The sequence below is a fragment of the Microcaecilia unicolor genome, chromosome 11 (genome assembly GCF_901765095.1).
Source record: "Microcaecilia unicolor chromosome 11, aMicUni1.1, whole genome shotgun sequence".
Classification (NCBI taxonomy): domain Eukaryota; kingdom Metazoa; phylum Chordata; class Amphibia; order Gymnophiona; family Siphonopidae; genus Microcaecilia; species Microcaecilia unicolor.
In genome coordinates, this window is record NC_044041.1 from 32,054,093 (window position 1) to 32,066,654 (window position 12,562).

At 41.7% G+C, this 12,562-nt stretch overlaps 1 protein-coding gene across 3 annotated transcripts in view; it reads right to left on the reverse strand.

Annotated features, from left to right (window-relative positions):
* The window catches only part of TRAFD1 (TRAF-type zinc finger domain containing 1), a 56,970-nt gene extending 45,660 nt beyond the window's left edge, over positions 1 to 11,310 (reverse strand). For 2 of the 3 annotated variants that reach the window (XM_030217712.1, XM_030217709.1), the window contains exons 1-5: positions 11,228 to 11,310; positions 10,417 to 10,472; positions 9,317 to 9,452; positions 9,165 to 9,218; positions 2,556 to 2,976 (exon numbers count right to left, since the gene is read on the reverse strand). In XM_030217712.1, the coding sequence (XP_030073572.1) occupies positions 2,556 to 2,976; positions 9,165 to 9,218; positions 9,317 to 9,452; positions 10,417 to 10,460 (655 nt within the window). In that variant the 5' untranslated portion in view covers positions 10,461 to 10,472; positions 11,228 to 11,310. The other variant, XM_030217711.1, reaches the window with a different exon arrangement.
* Positions 11,311 to 12,562: the final 1,252 nt, after the last annotated feature.

The following is a 12,562-nucleotide window of genomic DNA, read 5'->3' on the forward strand; positions in this document are numbered from 1 at the left end:
TCTGCTGGAGACAGAGAATACTGAAAACCTCAAGCTAAATGGCGCCCTAATAGGGTAGTGCCCAGAATTCTAGAATCTGTCTCTACACATCTGCTGGTTGACTGGCACAAGTTCTGGATTGGTCTGGTAAGGACACTAAGGAACAACAAAATTAATCATACATAAAAAGTAGGGCTGCACACCGCTTAAAAATTTTAATAGAACGATCACATAAAACTCCTGTACACTGCAAAATATAGACAGAAGTAAATTCTCCAAACTGACATGTTTCACTTACTAAGCTGAAAATAAAATAATTTTCTTACCTTTGTTGTTTGGTGATTTTATTTTTCTAATCTTGTTCCCCCTTTCTCTGGTTCTGCTTCCCTCATGCTCTGAACTTGAGTTTCCAGGGCCTCCTATCCATTTACTATTTCTTTTCTCTCCCTGCCCTATATCTATCTTTCATGTCCAATTATCTTCCATGTTTCTGCCTCCTTCTCAAATCTATCTAGTTTGAAGCTCTTCCCTTTCTCTCCATCCATAAACAACATCTCCTCCCTTCTCTTCCATTCCCTGACATCTATGTGTATTTCCCCTCTTCCCTCCTCCTACCCTCTTGCTCACGTCCACCATCTCCCTTCTTTCTTTTTTCTTCCATCCCCCATTTCCAACATCTGTCCCTCTCTTCCCCTGCCATCCAGCATTACCACTTTCTCTCTTCCCCAACTATCCAGCATTGCTCCTCTCTCATCATCCATCATTGATCTCTCTCTTTTGCCCCTTACTATCCAGCATCACCTCTGTCTCTCCCTTCACCGTCCAGTATCACCTCTCTCTTCCCTCTCATACACCATCACCACCCAGCATTGTCCCATCTCTCCATATTGCACCCAACCATCTAGCATCACTGTCTCTCCTCTCCCCACCCCCACTACCACCAAAATATCATCCCTCACACCCCACCTCTCCCCCACCCATATAATATTGCTTTGTCTTCCCCTATATCCTCCTTTGCCCCTTCTCACCCCCCTCCCCCCATGGTCTACACTGCTCCATCTCTTTCCCCTCATGGACTACACTGCTCCATCTCTCCGCACCCTCCATTGCCTCATCTTTTCCACTCCCCATATCCTGCATTACCCAATCTTTTCCTCTCCCCACCTCCACCATATTCTACATTGCCCCATCTTGTCTCCCTGTCCTCCCCCACTCTCAATGGCTCACTCAATCAAGGTGCTCTGAAGCTCCTGCGCTAGTCTGCTGCTTTTGCCTTCACCATGGATGTCCGCAGCAGCAAGCAAAAGCAGATTATGGAGGATATAGGTATTGTAGGTAATGTGTTGAAATGGATTTCCGACTAGCAGGTCTTATAGGGTAAGGCTACAAAATCATCTCTCTGCAGCATGGTCTAACCGCTGTGGAGTGCAGAGGGTTCTTCACTTTCTCACATATTGTTTAACATCTTTTGCGGTCTTCAGGTTTTATGCTGGAGAAACAAGGCTTTCAGTCCTACATTTATAAAGATGACATCTCGGTCTTAATTCAATTTCTGAAATCAATCTTTTCAAAGTCCAATACTACATGAATTTGTTAGAAAAGTGAACGTTTCATCATAAACTAAAATTGGCAAACCAGATTTTATACCTAATACCATCTGTATTAATCAAACAGACTATACATTGTTTATATTGATAAAGATTTTAGGTGTTATTGTGATAGTGCGTTAACTATGCAAACACAAATGGTAGCACTGGAAAAAAAAAAGTACTTTTAATGAGACAGTTATGTTGTGTGCAGCTACTTTGATCTAAATCTAGTCAGACTCCTAGTTCAGGCATTATTACTTTGCCAACTAGATTACTATAATTTAGTTTACCTAGGATGTACTAAAGGTCAACTGAAATTATTATAATCAGTTCAAAATACAGCTGTTCATTTAATATTTGAATTATGTTGTATTTCCTTACCCTATGCCAACCTTCATTGGCTGCCCATGGAAGCAAGGATTTTCTTTAAGTTTTCCTGTTTAAGATTTTGCATTGATCAGCTCCTTATCATTATTCACAATTTAAGTTTATTAATCTGTCTAGAACTAGATCCATTTCTGCTCATCCATTTTCCTTTTTCTCCCAAGAGGAAAGAAAAGATTAACAATGCTGGAATTAACTCTGGCCTTTCAAACTGCTAAGTTCCCAAAAGAATTTGTCACAATTCTTTTATCTTCTAATTCACATCTTGTTTTTCAAAAGAGAATCAAAACTCATTTTGGAAGTTTATTTTAAGAATATTTAATTGTCTGGATATTTTCCCAGACATCTGTTATCTGGTTTCTTTTACTACGTAAGCCGCTTAGAACTGCGAGGTGATAGCGGCATATAAATCAGATTATTATGTTAAGACTTTTAACGTATAACTTAACGCATTAAATGTGCAGCCCTAATAAACAAAAGTATAGTCTCTCACACTGCAACCAAATCATGCTGAGGTAACCAAAAGACGGTGTTCTAATAGTACTTAGAAAACCAATCTACAATGAGCTGCCTTTAATTACCCATAATCTATCAACATTTTACCTTGCTTTTGATCAACATGCATGATCTGTGACCTTCTGTTCGCTCTCTCAAGTGTTTCATCTAAACCAAAACTAGTGTAGAACCAACTCGCTAGTTGTCCAGGTATCCTTGGCAGATGTTGTCCATAATGTTCCCTAGATGGAAAATTTTGCAGCGCTTGGGATTCAAACCAGGCTCCATCATCATTCACAGTGACATAGTTATTTGGTGGCTGTGGCCTGTATCTGTTATTCTTTTTGTCTTCATCTTTCCCACATATCTCAGGATGTGCCTTTGAGTCTTTTACCATCACATTGCGACCACACCCATTACACACTTCAGTTCGTGCACCACAGTAATCCTCATGCTCCTCAACTTTGTTAAAGACAAGCTCAAGTTCACAGTACTGACAGTTTACAAGGCGTAAACAGCACTCCAGAGTCTAAAGGGAAAATTAAAAAAAAAAATTGGTTGGTCAGTAAGTAAAGGTTTATATTTACAGAATGAATAAACAAAGACCACAATTCAACATGAATTTGTAAATACGTCTTGACCTGGAAAATGAGTGGCATGAATTTATAGGGCAGAATGTTAATTTATTTGACGACTGTGGCAAGAACAGGTTTGAGGGGGGGGGGGTTGGGGGGGGAGTTACCTTAACCTCATTTTACATAGTGTCAATTGTCTGTTGTATTAAATATATTATTTCAGTATGACTTATGGGAGGTTATGGGGTTCATTTTCAAAGCACTCAGACTTACAAAGTTCCATAGTAACCTGTGGACTTTTGTGAGTCTAAGTGCTTCGAAAACACATCTCTATGTAATGTTAAATATTTTTAACTTTCAGATGGTATCACTTGCTTTTGAACATTTTTTTATGTAGATGATCAGTCCAATAAAATAGCCATGAACATTCTTACCCACAGGTCTTAATTTTACATAGGTGATCAGTCCAATAAAATAGCTTTACCCATAGGTCTTAATTTTACAGTGGTGATTATAAGACTGGTCATATTTCTTGAAATCATGAAACGAGGGCTGCTCTGATATAAAGGCAACAACAAATTTCTTGTTGGCCCTTGCCTTTAAAAATGTGTGTGTGTGTGTGTGTATATATATATATATATGTCACGTGATGCTGTGCTAGCAAGCGGGCGCTGGCGAGATGAGCTCCTGGGCCCCAACCTCCTAATCATTCGCGGGTATATTTCTGGAATATATAGTTCAAAACTGCAACACCATATCTTTCTATGCTAACCACGAGCTCGGATCAGTTTGTTTGGGCTGATGGCTGCAAAAGCGCTGCAATAAGAAAAAGAGAAATCGCATCAGTGATCTCAAGATGGCGGATGGAGGTGAAGCTGGGCCGACCACAATAAGTTCCGCATGGGTTACTGAGATCATGATGCAGATAAAACAGGCCATAGATGCTTCGCTGGGTAAGCGCTTGCAACATATAACAGATAAACTAGACATCATTGACGGGAGGCTGGAATCCCTAAGGGGAGAATTTTCTGCACAGTGCCAGTGCGTGTCCAACCTTGAAGACCACATGCAACAACTTTCAACCTCAAATGAGGACCTTCAAATCAAACTCCGAGTGCTGGAAGAAAAAAAGGATGACACTGAAAATCGATCTACAAGGTGAAATGTATGATTGGTGAGCCTACCAGAAACAATTGCTGAATCAGAGCTTAGAGAGTTCCTGGAGTCCTGGTTGGTCTCTACCTGTCATGTCCTCTACCTCAACGCAAGCGGCGTCCTCGGGCTGTGCAGGGTCCCATTGACACACACACTTGACTGGCACAGCCCTGAGCTATGTGTGTGTAGTTTTTCTCTGGGTTGGTTCAAAGAGATGGTGGTTGCAAGCTCCTTGATTGCTTTGCTTCCGTGCACCTGTGTCTGCTCTCTCTCTCTCTGCTTGGCTTCCCTTTCCCTATCAGCTGTGCGTGCTGGTTGCAGGCTCCTTGACTGCTTTGCTTCCGTGCACCTGTGTCTGCTCTCTCTCTGCCTGGCTTCCCTTTCCCTATCAGCTATGTGTGCTAAGCTCTGGTAGGAACATTCTTTCTCTTCCCTTGTTTCTCTCTTATTGGTTTCCCGGTTTCCTCCTCCTCCTGCTCTTATCCTATGGCTGTGCTCCTCAGTGGTGTACCTAGGGTAGTTGACACCCGGGGCCGGTCATTTTTTAACACTCCCCTCCAAAATCCAGTACTAGGCATACCGAGAATATAAAACACTCAGGATATATAGAGCAATTGTACCATACCATAAGCAGTCATTTCTACGAGTCACACAAGGAAAAGGAAAGCATCTTACAACACTACAGTGAGCCCTAGAACATCAATTCACCTATTGTAAAACGAAACCAGACAGAATAGTACAGATCGTCAATCCTGCACGGTCAATGCCAAATGAAAGCCATGTCTTTTTCACAAACACAGATACACCCTAATCCACTATAGAATAAGTAATCAAACTTTCTATTTAGACAAAAATTAAACTGAACCCCCAATGCCAGACTCTGCATACAATGCAACACCACAGAAACAGAAAATGTCCCCTAGTACTGTGCAAAATATAAAGACAGCAGATGTAAATTTGAAAAAAAAAAACTAACAAATACCAATCACCACTTTATTAAGAAATAGAACTAAAACAAATATAGAAAATAATACCATTTTATTGGACTAATACATTTAGCTTTCAGAGGCCAAAACCTTCTTCCTCAGGTCAATACAGTATAGTGTTGCTACAGTATCCTATACTGACCTGAGGAAGGGGGTTTTGCTCTCCGAAAGCTATCCAAAATGTATTAAAATTAGTCCAATAAAAAGATTACCTTATTTACATATGTTCTATTATAAACATTTATTAACACAACTACAATACTACTTTATCCTAAAGCAAAAAAATAAAAATATATATTTTATTTAGTTTGTTGTCTCTGGCTTCTGCTTTCCTCATCTTCTTTTCACTGTCTTCCTTCCATCCAGCATCTGTCTTCATTCTTTCTCTGCCATCCAGTGTCTGCCCTCTCTGCTGTCCCCTCCATCCAATGTCTGCCCTCTCTGCCTGCCCCTTCCATGCACATCTGCCCTCTATCTCTGCCCCTTCCATCCACCATCTGCCCGTCTGTCCTCTCTCTCTCCCCCCCTTCCATTCACTGTCTGCCCTTTCTCTCTGCCCCTTCAATCCACCATTTGCCATCCCTCTCACCCCCATCCATCCAAGATCTGTCCCCTCTCTCTCCCCTTTTTTTCAGCCCCCAGTTCCAGCCCCCTTATCCCATTTGTCCCTAGTTCTAGCCCCAGCCCACATCTCCCACCTGCCCCCCCTTTTCAGCCCCCAGTTTCAGCTCCACTCCCATCTGAGAAGACCCCTCCTCACCCCCCTTCTCCCATCTGAAACCCCCCTCTCCACCCCCCTTCTCCCATCTGAGCCCCCGACCCAACCACCAGCTTCGTCCAGAGAGGTCAGCCCTCGTCTCCTGCCACCTGCCTTTAAAGAAAAAGCTGTGAAGCGGCGTGGCAGGCAGCACCTTGCGTCTGCCCTGCTTGTAAACAAAGTAAATCTCCATTCTCCTCGTCGTCATCAGGCCTTCATTCACTGGGTCCCGCCCTCCTCTGAGGTAACTTCCTATTTCCACGAGGGCGAGACCCAGTGAGTGAAGGCCCGACGACGACGAGTGGATTTACTTAGTTTACAAGCAGGGCAGACGCGAGGTGCTGCCTGCCACGCCGCTTCACAGCTTTTTCTTTAAAAGGCAGGTGGCAGGAGATGAGGGCTGACTGCAGCGTCAGCGGAGCACCCCCCCACCCACTGACACCCGGGGCGGACCGCCCCGCCCTTGGTATGCCACTGGTGCTCTCTCTCCCTGCCGGTTCCTGCTGATGTCAGACGCCAGCACTTGATTAGCTAAGCTCTTCCTGGACTCCATGCTTCGGCTTCTACTTTGGTGTTACTTGCTCTGTAGTTTGCTTCTTATCTACTTGCCACTCGTTGCTGACTTTGTCTGTACCTGGATTACTCTCTTGCCTGCTGCCTGCCTATTGACTTTGCCTGTACCTGGATTACTCCCCTGCCTACTGCCTGCCTATTGACTTTGCCTGTACCTGGATTACTCCCCTGCAAGCTGCCTGCCTATTGACTTCTTTATCTACAACATTAGCAAAATTTGCCCCTTCCTTTCTGAATACGCTGCCAAAACCCTTATCCACACCCTTGTCACCTCTCGCTTGGATTATTGCAATTTACTTCTCACTGGTCTTCCGCTCAGTCATCTCTCTCCTCTCCAGTCTGTCCAAAATTCTGCAGCACGGCTTATTTTCCGCCAAAATCGTTATACCCACACTAGCCCATTCCTCAAGTCACATCACTGGCTCCCTGTCCACTTCCGTATACAGTTCAAACCTCTCTTACTGACCTTTAAATGCATCCATTCTGCAGCCCCCCCATTACCTCTCCACTCTCATCTCTCCCTACATTCCACCCCCCCCCCCCCCCCCCCCCCCGTGACCTCCACTCACTGGACAAATCTCTCGTCGTCCCCCTTCTCCACCACTGCTAACTCCAGGCTTTGTTCCTTTTCTCTCGTGGCACCTTACGCCTGGAATAAACTTCCTGAGCCTGTACGTCTAGCTCCATCTCTACCTGTTTTCAAATCTATGCTGAAAACCCACCTTTTCACTGCTGCTTTTGGCTCCTAGTCACTACTCATTTGCCTCCCCCCTTGTTCCTTCTCATCCAGTACTTCCCTCGCCCTTGTCTTGTCTGTATTATTTTAGATTGTAAGCTCTATTGAGCAGGGACTGTCTCTCTGTGTCAGATGTTCAGCACTGCGTGCGTCTGGTAGCGCTATACAAATGCTAATAATAATAATAAAGAATGGGAGAGAATCCTTTAGTCATGGATCAGAGAATTCTTTAATGGCATTCCCAAACAGGAGTTTACCATATCCATATTACATAAGGCCCTAAATAAATTAGAGCTAGTGAGATACGACAAACATGGTCAGGGAACCTAGGCCTTGAGTTAGCAGATTGGGACCTGCTAGCTAATATCAAGAATATGCCTACACATACAACTAGGGAAGGCTAAGGAAGTGTTATTACCGACCATACTTTACCCAAAGACAGCTATATGGAGGGGGAGGGGTATACAATTCCCTATTTGCCTTAAATGTAAAAAGGGAGAAAAATACATTATACCATTCCTTCTGGAGCTGTCCAGTGATACAACAATTTTGGACAGGGCTAGTAGACTATATGGCCACCATTTTAGGATGTAGACTAATAGGATCGATTGAACAATTGCTGCTGGACAAACTGGGTGCCTTTTGGGGTAAAAAAGAAAGAACGCTTTTATTCCATAAAGTGTGCCTTGTAGCATGGAAGGCATGGAAATGTATATTGCAGAATTCGACGTCCTCTGCACTCCAGCTTATAGGCATTGGAGGAATCAGTTACCCTTATTAGTTACCTAGGAGACGAGAGATGCTAGAGGCTCACCTAAGCAGAAAAAAAAAAAAACATTTCATGATGGTGTGTAACTCCACATACAAACTCTTCACACCCAAGAGGACGCAGCCTATTAATATATGATGTTACATAACAATACTCAAGTATTTAGTGTGGACGCACCAGAGGATGCTTAAGTAGATGAAGAGGAACAGAAGAATTGGGTTTTCTTTCAGAACCGGCTCAGGTGCCAAGAGTCAAGGCCTTCTGGCAGCTGATTTTACTACTAACATCTGCCTCAGAATAGAGGAGGAGGAAGAATAATGATGGGTTATTGAGATATAAGAAGATAGTACTGGGGAAAGGGGAGGGGAAATAAAAACATCATAATAATCCCCAAATTAAATTCAACTCTTTGCCTCACTTTCTCTTAATTAACATCTTCCCTCATCAGATCCCTAACAATGTAATCACATATCTGATCAGTTTATATTTTATGCCTCAGATACTACAGAACATGTATATTTGGCAGCTGGTGATATCAATTAACTGTTCTTAAGAAGCAAAGACTGTCAGTTTGTCTGAACTGTAAACATAAGATGAACTGTTTTGACGATTGCATTGTTTCCTTGGTGAATTTTAATAAAAGTGTCAGGTGGGTTTGACACACAGAAAACCAACATGAAGGAATACAGTGATATCCAATGACAGGTGGCTACAAAAGTCCCAATGACTACCAGTTATTAAAAACAAAATTTTTCAGATTACAAATATTAACCAACATCTCTGTTTATGTAGTTGCATAGTGCAATGCCAGTTGGGACCAAGGCCTAAAGATAAACAGATTCATTCTCTGGAGAGGAGCTTGTAGGGAAGAGACAAATGGTAAAATAGCAGTATTTCAGGCAATGCATAATGAATATGTCAGCGATATGATTAAAAGCTAAGATCCTCTCTTACACAGAAACACTAGTCATACTCAAGGAGTACTATATTTTGGATACCAGCAGACAGGAAAGAAAAGACAATACACTCTAATGTCCTAATGTTAGGTGCAGAAAATGTATAATATTTATAATTTTTATTTATTGCATTTGTATCCCACATTTTCCCACCTTTTTGCGGGTTCAGTGTGGCTTACAATAAGAATGCAAAACACTATAAATACTAACCTCATGTTTTTCTAACTGACTTCTTTCCAATTTCATGCCACATTTGCAAGTTATCTACAAGTAAAACAGATGTAAAAATTAAAGCGAAAGCACACGAAAAAACAGGGATGTACAAATATGTTATATGAGTTCTTATCTGTTTGATACTTTACTTGAGCATGTTCAAATTCAATATGGTCATCCATTTCTGATTTAGGGACTGGTTCCATGCAGGTCTGGCACACCATGATATTTCTTCTACAGTGAATCTCATGAATGGTAAAATTAGCCATGGGAATATCCTTTTTGCTAGAAAAACCATCAAAATCAAACAAAAATGTCAGCAGCTCAGGAAAAATAATTGTTCTACATAAGAAACAAATAGGTCCTTTATTTTATTACTCAGATTTAATACCCAACATCACAGTACTCCAAGGTGGATCCCAAAATAGAAATGAAATGCAGAAAAAAAAACCATTACTGTAGTTCTCAAATGCATGTCTAGGCTACTACTACTACTACTATTTAGCATTTCTATAGCGCTACAAGGCGTACGCCTCCTACTCTTTTCACTACTACAGCTGATTGGGCCATGGCCTAAAAGCAAGTTTCAGGCTTAGCTGACTTGATAAGCAAATTCAATAAGAACACCCAACAAAATAAAAAAAAAGGGCTACTAGTGTTTATCCACCCCATACTAGCACATCATGAACGTTATGTGTCCTGAAATGTGGTCCCAGTGTAAACAATATACTGTAATCTGCATGTTGGCAAAATTAATGCAGAGCATATTAAAAGTCCTGTCTGGATGAAAGATTATAAGAACAAAATAAGAAAAACCCTTAGGGTTATGACTCAATCAATGTGTCATAAATCTTTTGCATTAAAACACTTTAGAAAATCACCCAGACCTAGACAGTCCCATAATGGAAATAATTCCATAAATAAAGGAGCAGCAACAAAACTATTTACTACCATTAAAAACAATTCTTAATAGAAATTGAAACATTTCAAGTTTTCCAGCAAACTGGGTAAATATCAAATTTCCTTTCCAAAAGCTTTATGGCTATTCTCTTGTGTCAAAGTTTCATTTCATCCTAAATTTATCTCCAAATTTATAAACTCAGTTTCATTTTCAGTCCACGAAGGTTTGGCAATCATACTACTACTAACAATCTGTTACAGTAAAGCCCTACCTTGTGTTATTTAAAATTATATCATGTTTAGGAAAGCAGAGGTGTCAGAAAACACATAAGCCAGTCTTACTACTTACCAATTTCCACATAATTGTGTTTCTTTCTCAGGAGCTGTAGCCATCTTTAGGCACGTCTGTAAAGTGGAAAGTTTCAATTTCACTTTCTTTTATTACAAAAAAAAAAAACACACACACGCACAACAAAGAGTCCCAGCAATAATCGATGCGAGAATCGCAAACAAAATAAAACATACATACAAGATAACTCATTAAGCCGCCCCCTTAGTGACCAGTTGATTAGATTACTATCACATGACCGATATAAGACAACAATTACAAATTTACGATTAACTTGTAATAGTTACAAATAGTAACCTACAATAACTTCATCAGCCAGCTAACCAGAACAATAAATAACATTATCCAGTACTTTGTTTAATCGCCCAAGTGATTACTTTTACATGTAAAATTATAATTGTTCGAAAGCTCGGGATACGCTCCCGGGTAACTGCAACGTTTAAAGCCCCCCCAGTCTTGTTTGCTCTTCTCATAGCGGATACCCGGCCTTTTACTCCCCCCCCCCAACATTTAGCCCCCGGAAGAAGGGAGCGGGGGGCGGCCAAGTTCAAGAAAATCCCCTTCTCACCATCAAAATCACCTCTTTAAAAAACAACAGCAAAACTACAACATAATATGGGGACGGTGTAAAAACCGGATACAGCGGGCTTTTACACCGTCCCATAATATGTTTCTCTCTACCTGAAAGCAGTTAGAGAAGCGTTACAGCTCTGAGCCCGAGCTGGAGAACCGGCTGAAAGCAAACTCTGCAACTCGACTCAGCAGAAGGAAACAGACTCGCACAAAACCAAGAAAAACCGGCCTAGCTCACCAGGAAAACAGCCGGAAGAACAGCTCCACCGCTCCCACAACGGAACAACAACCACTTGATTTCCTTTCTTCTCTCTGCTTGACCGGCACGACTCCGCGGCAACACCTAAACCCCCGCACAACCGTCACCTTCCGGCAACAGCCGCAGCCGCCACCGAGCAATCCCTGCCATTGGTGGCGTCGCCTGTCAGTCACAGTATCGTTGTCCGGCCTCCCCATTTGCCATTGGCTAACCTATACGTCAAACAGCAGCTCTCTGTTAGGTTGCTTATGCTGGGATACCCTGGGATTTGGGTGTCCTAAGGAGGGTTGATAAAACAGGAAACGGGGTGACGTCAAAAGATTGAAGACAATTAGGTAACTCATTTTCCCATTCCCCGCGCAGCCGTCATCGCCATACACTCAAAACAAAGCAAGCAAACCTATAAGCTTGCCGCATCCACGTTGTCGTTCTTTATTGTTGGTAGCACTTTTATTTAATCTCACGTATATTTTAAAACATGCCTGCTTGTGCAGTATACGGATGTACACAGAAGAAATATAATATCGGAATAACTTTTCATAGGCTTTAGAAATACCACTGCCTCTACCTGCCAATCTTATCTACTGTTACTTCTGTTTCTGTAGATCTTCTTTATCTGTATTTATGTTGATTTTTCTACCCAAACTTACTAGTATATAATTATTAGATTGTACAGAAACCCAATTAGCAGCAACATTCCATGCTACCATTCCCAGGGCAAGTAGTTGATTCCCATGTCTGTCTCAATAGCAGACTATGGACTTTTCCTCCAGGAATTTGTCCAAACTTTTTTTTAACCCCAGATATGCTAACCACTGTTAACACATCCTCCTGCAAAGAGTTCCAGAGCTTAACTATTTGTTGAGTGAATAAATATTTCCTCCTATTTGTTTTAAAAGTATTTCCATTTAACTTCCTCAAGTGTATTCCCATGTCACTTCCTGTGCGTCTGGCCCCCGTCCTTGGCTGTTTTCAAGTCCAAACTTAAAGCCCACCTCTTTACCACTGCTTTTGACTCCTAACCACTACTCACTTGCCTTGTCCTTTATCCTCACCTATTTATTCCCTTACCCTTAATCGTTTTGTCTGTTTACCTGTCTATCTAGATTGTAAGCTCTTTGAGCAGGGACTGTCTTTTTATGTATGGTGTACAGCGCTGCGTATGTCTTGTAGCGCTATAGAAATGATAAATAGTAGTAGTAGTAGTAAATCGTAATCAGTATGTCATTTGGAGGGGCTGGTTATAGGGACACCCTAGCACTGTTATATTCGTGCAGACATTTTTTTCTCCTGGTAAAGAGGCACTAAAACAGA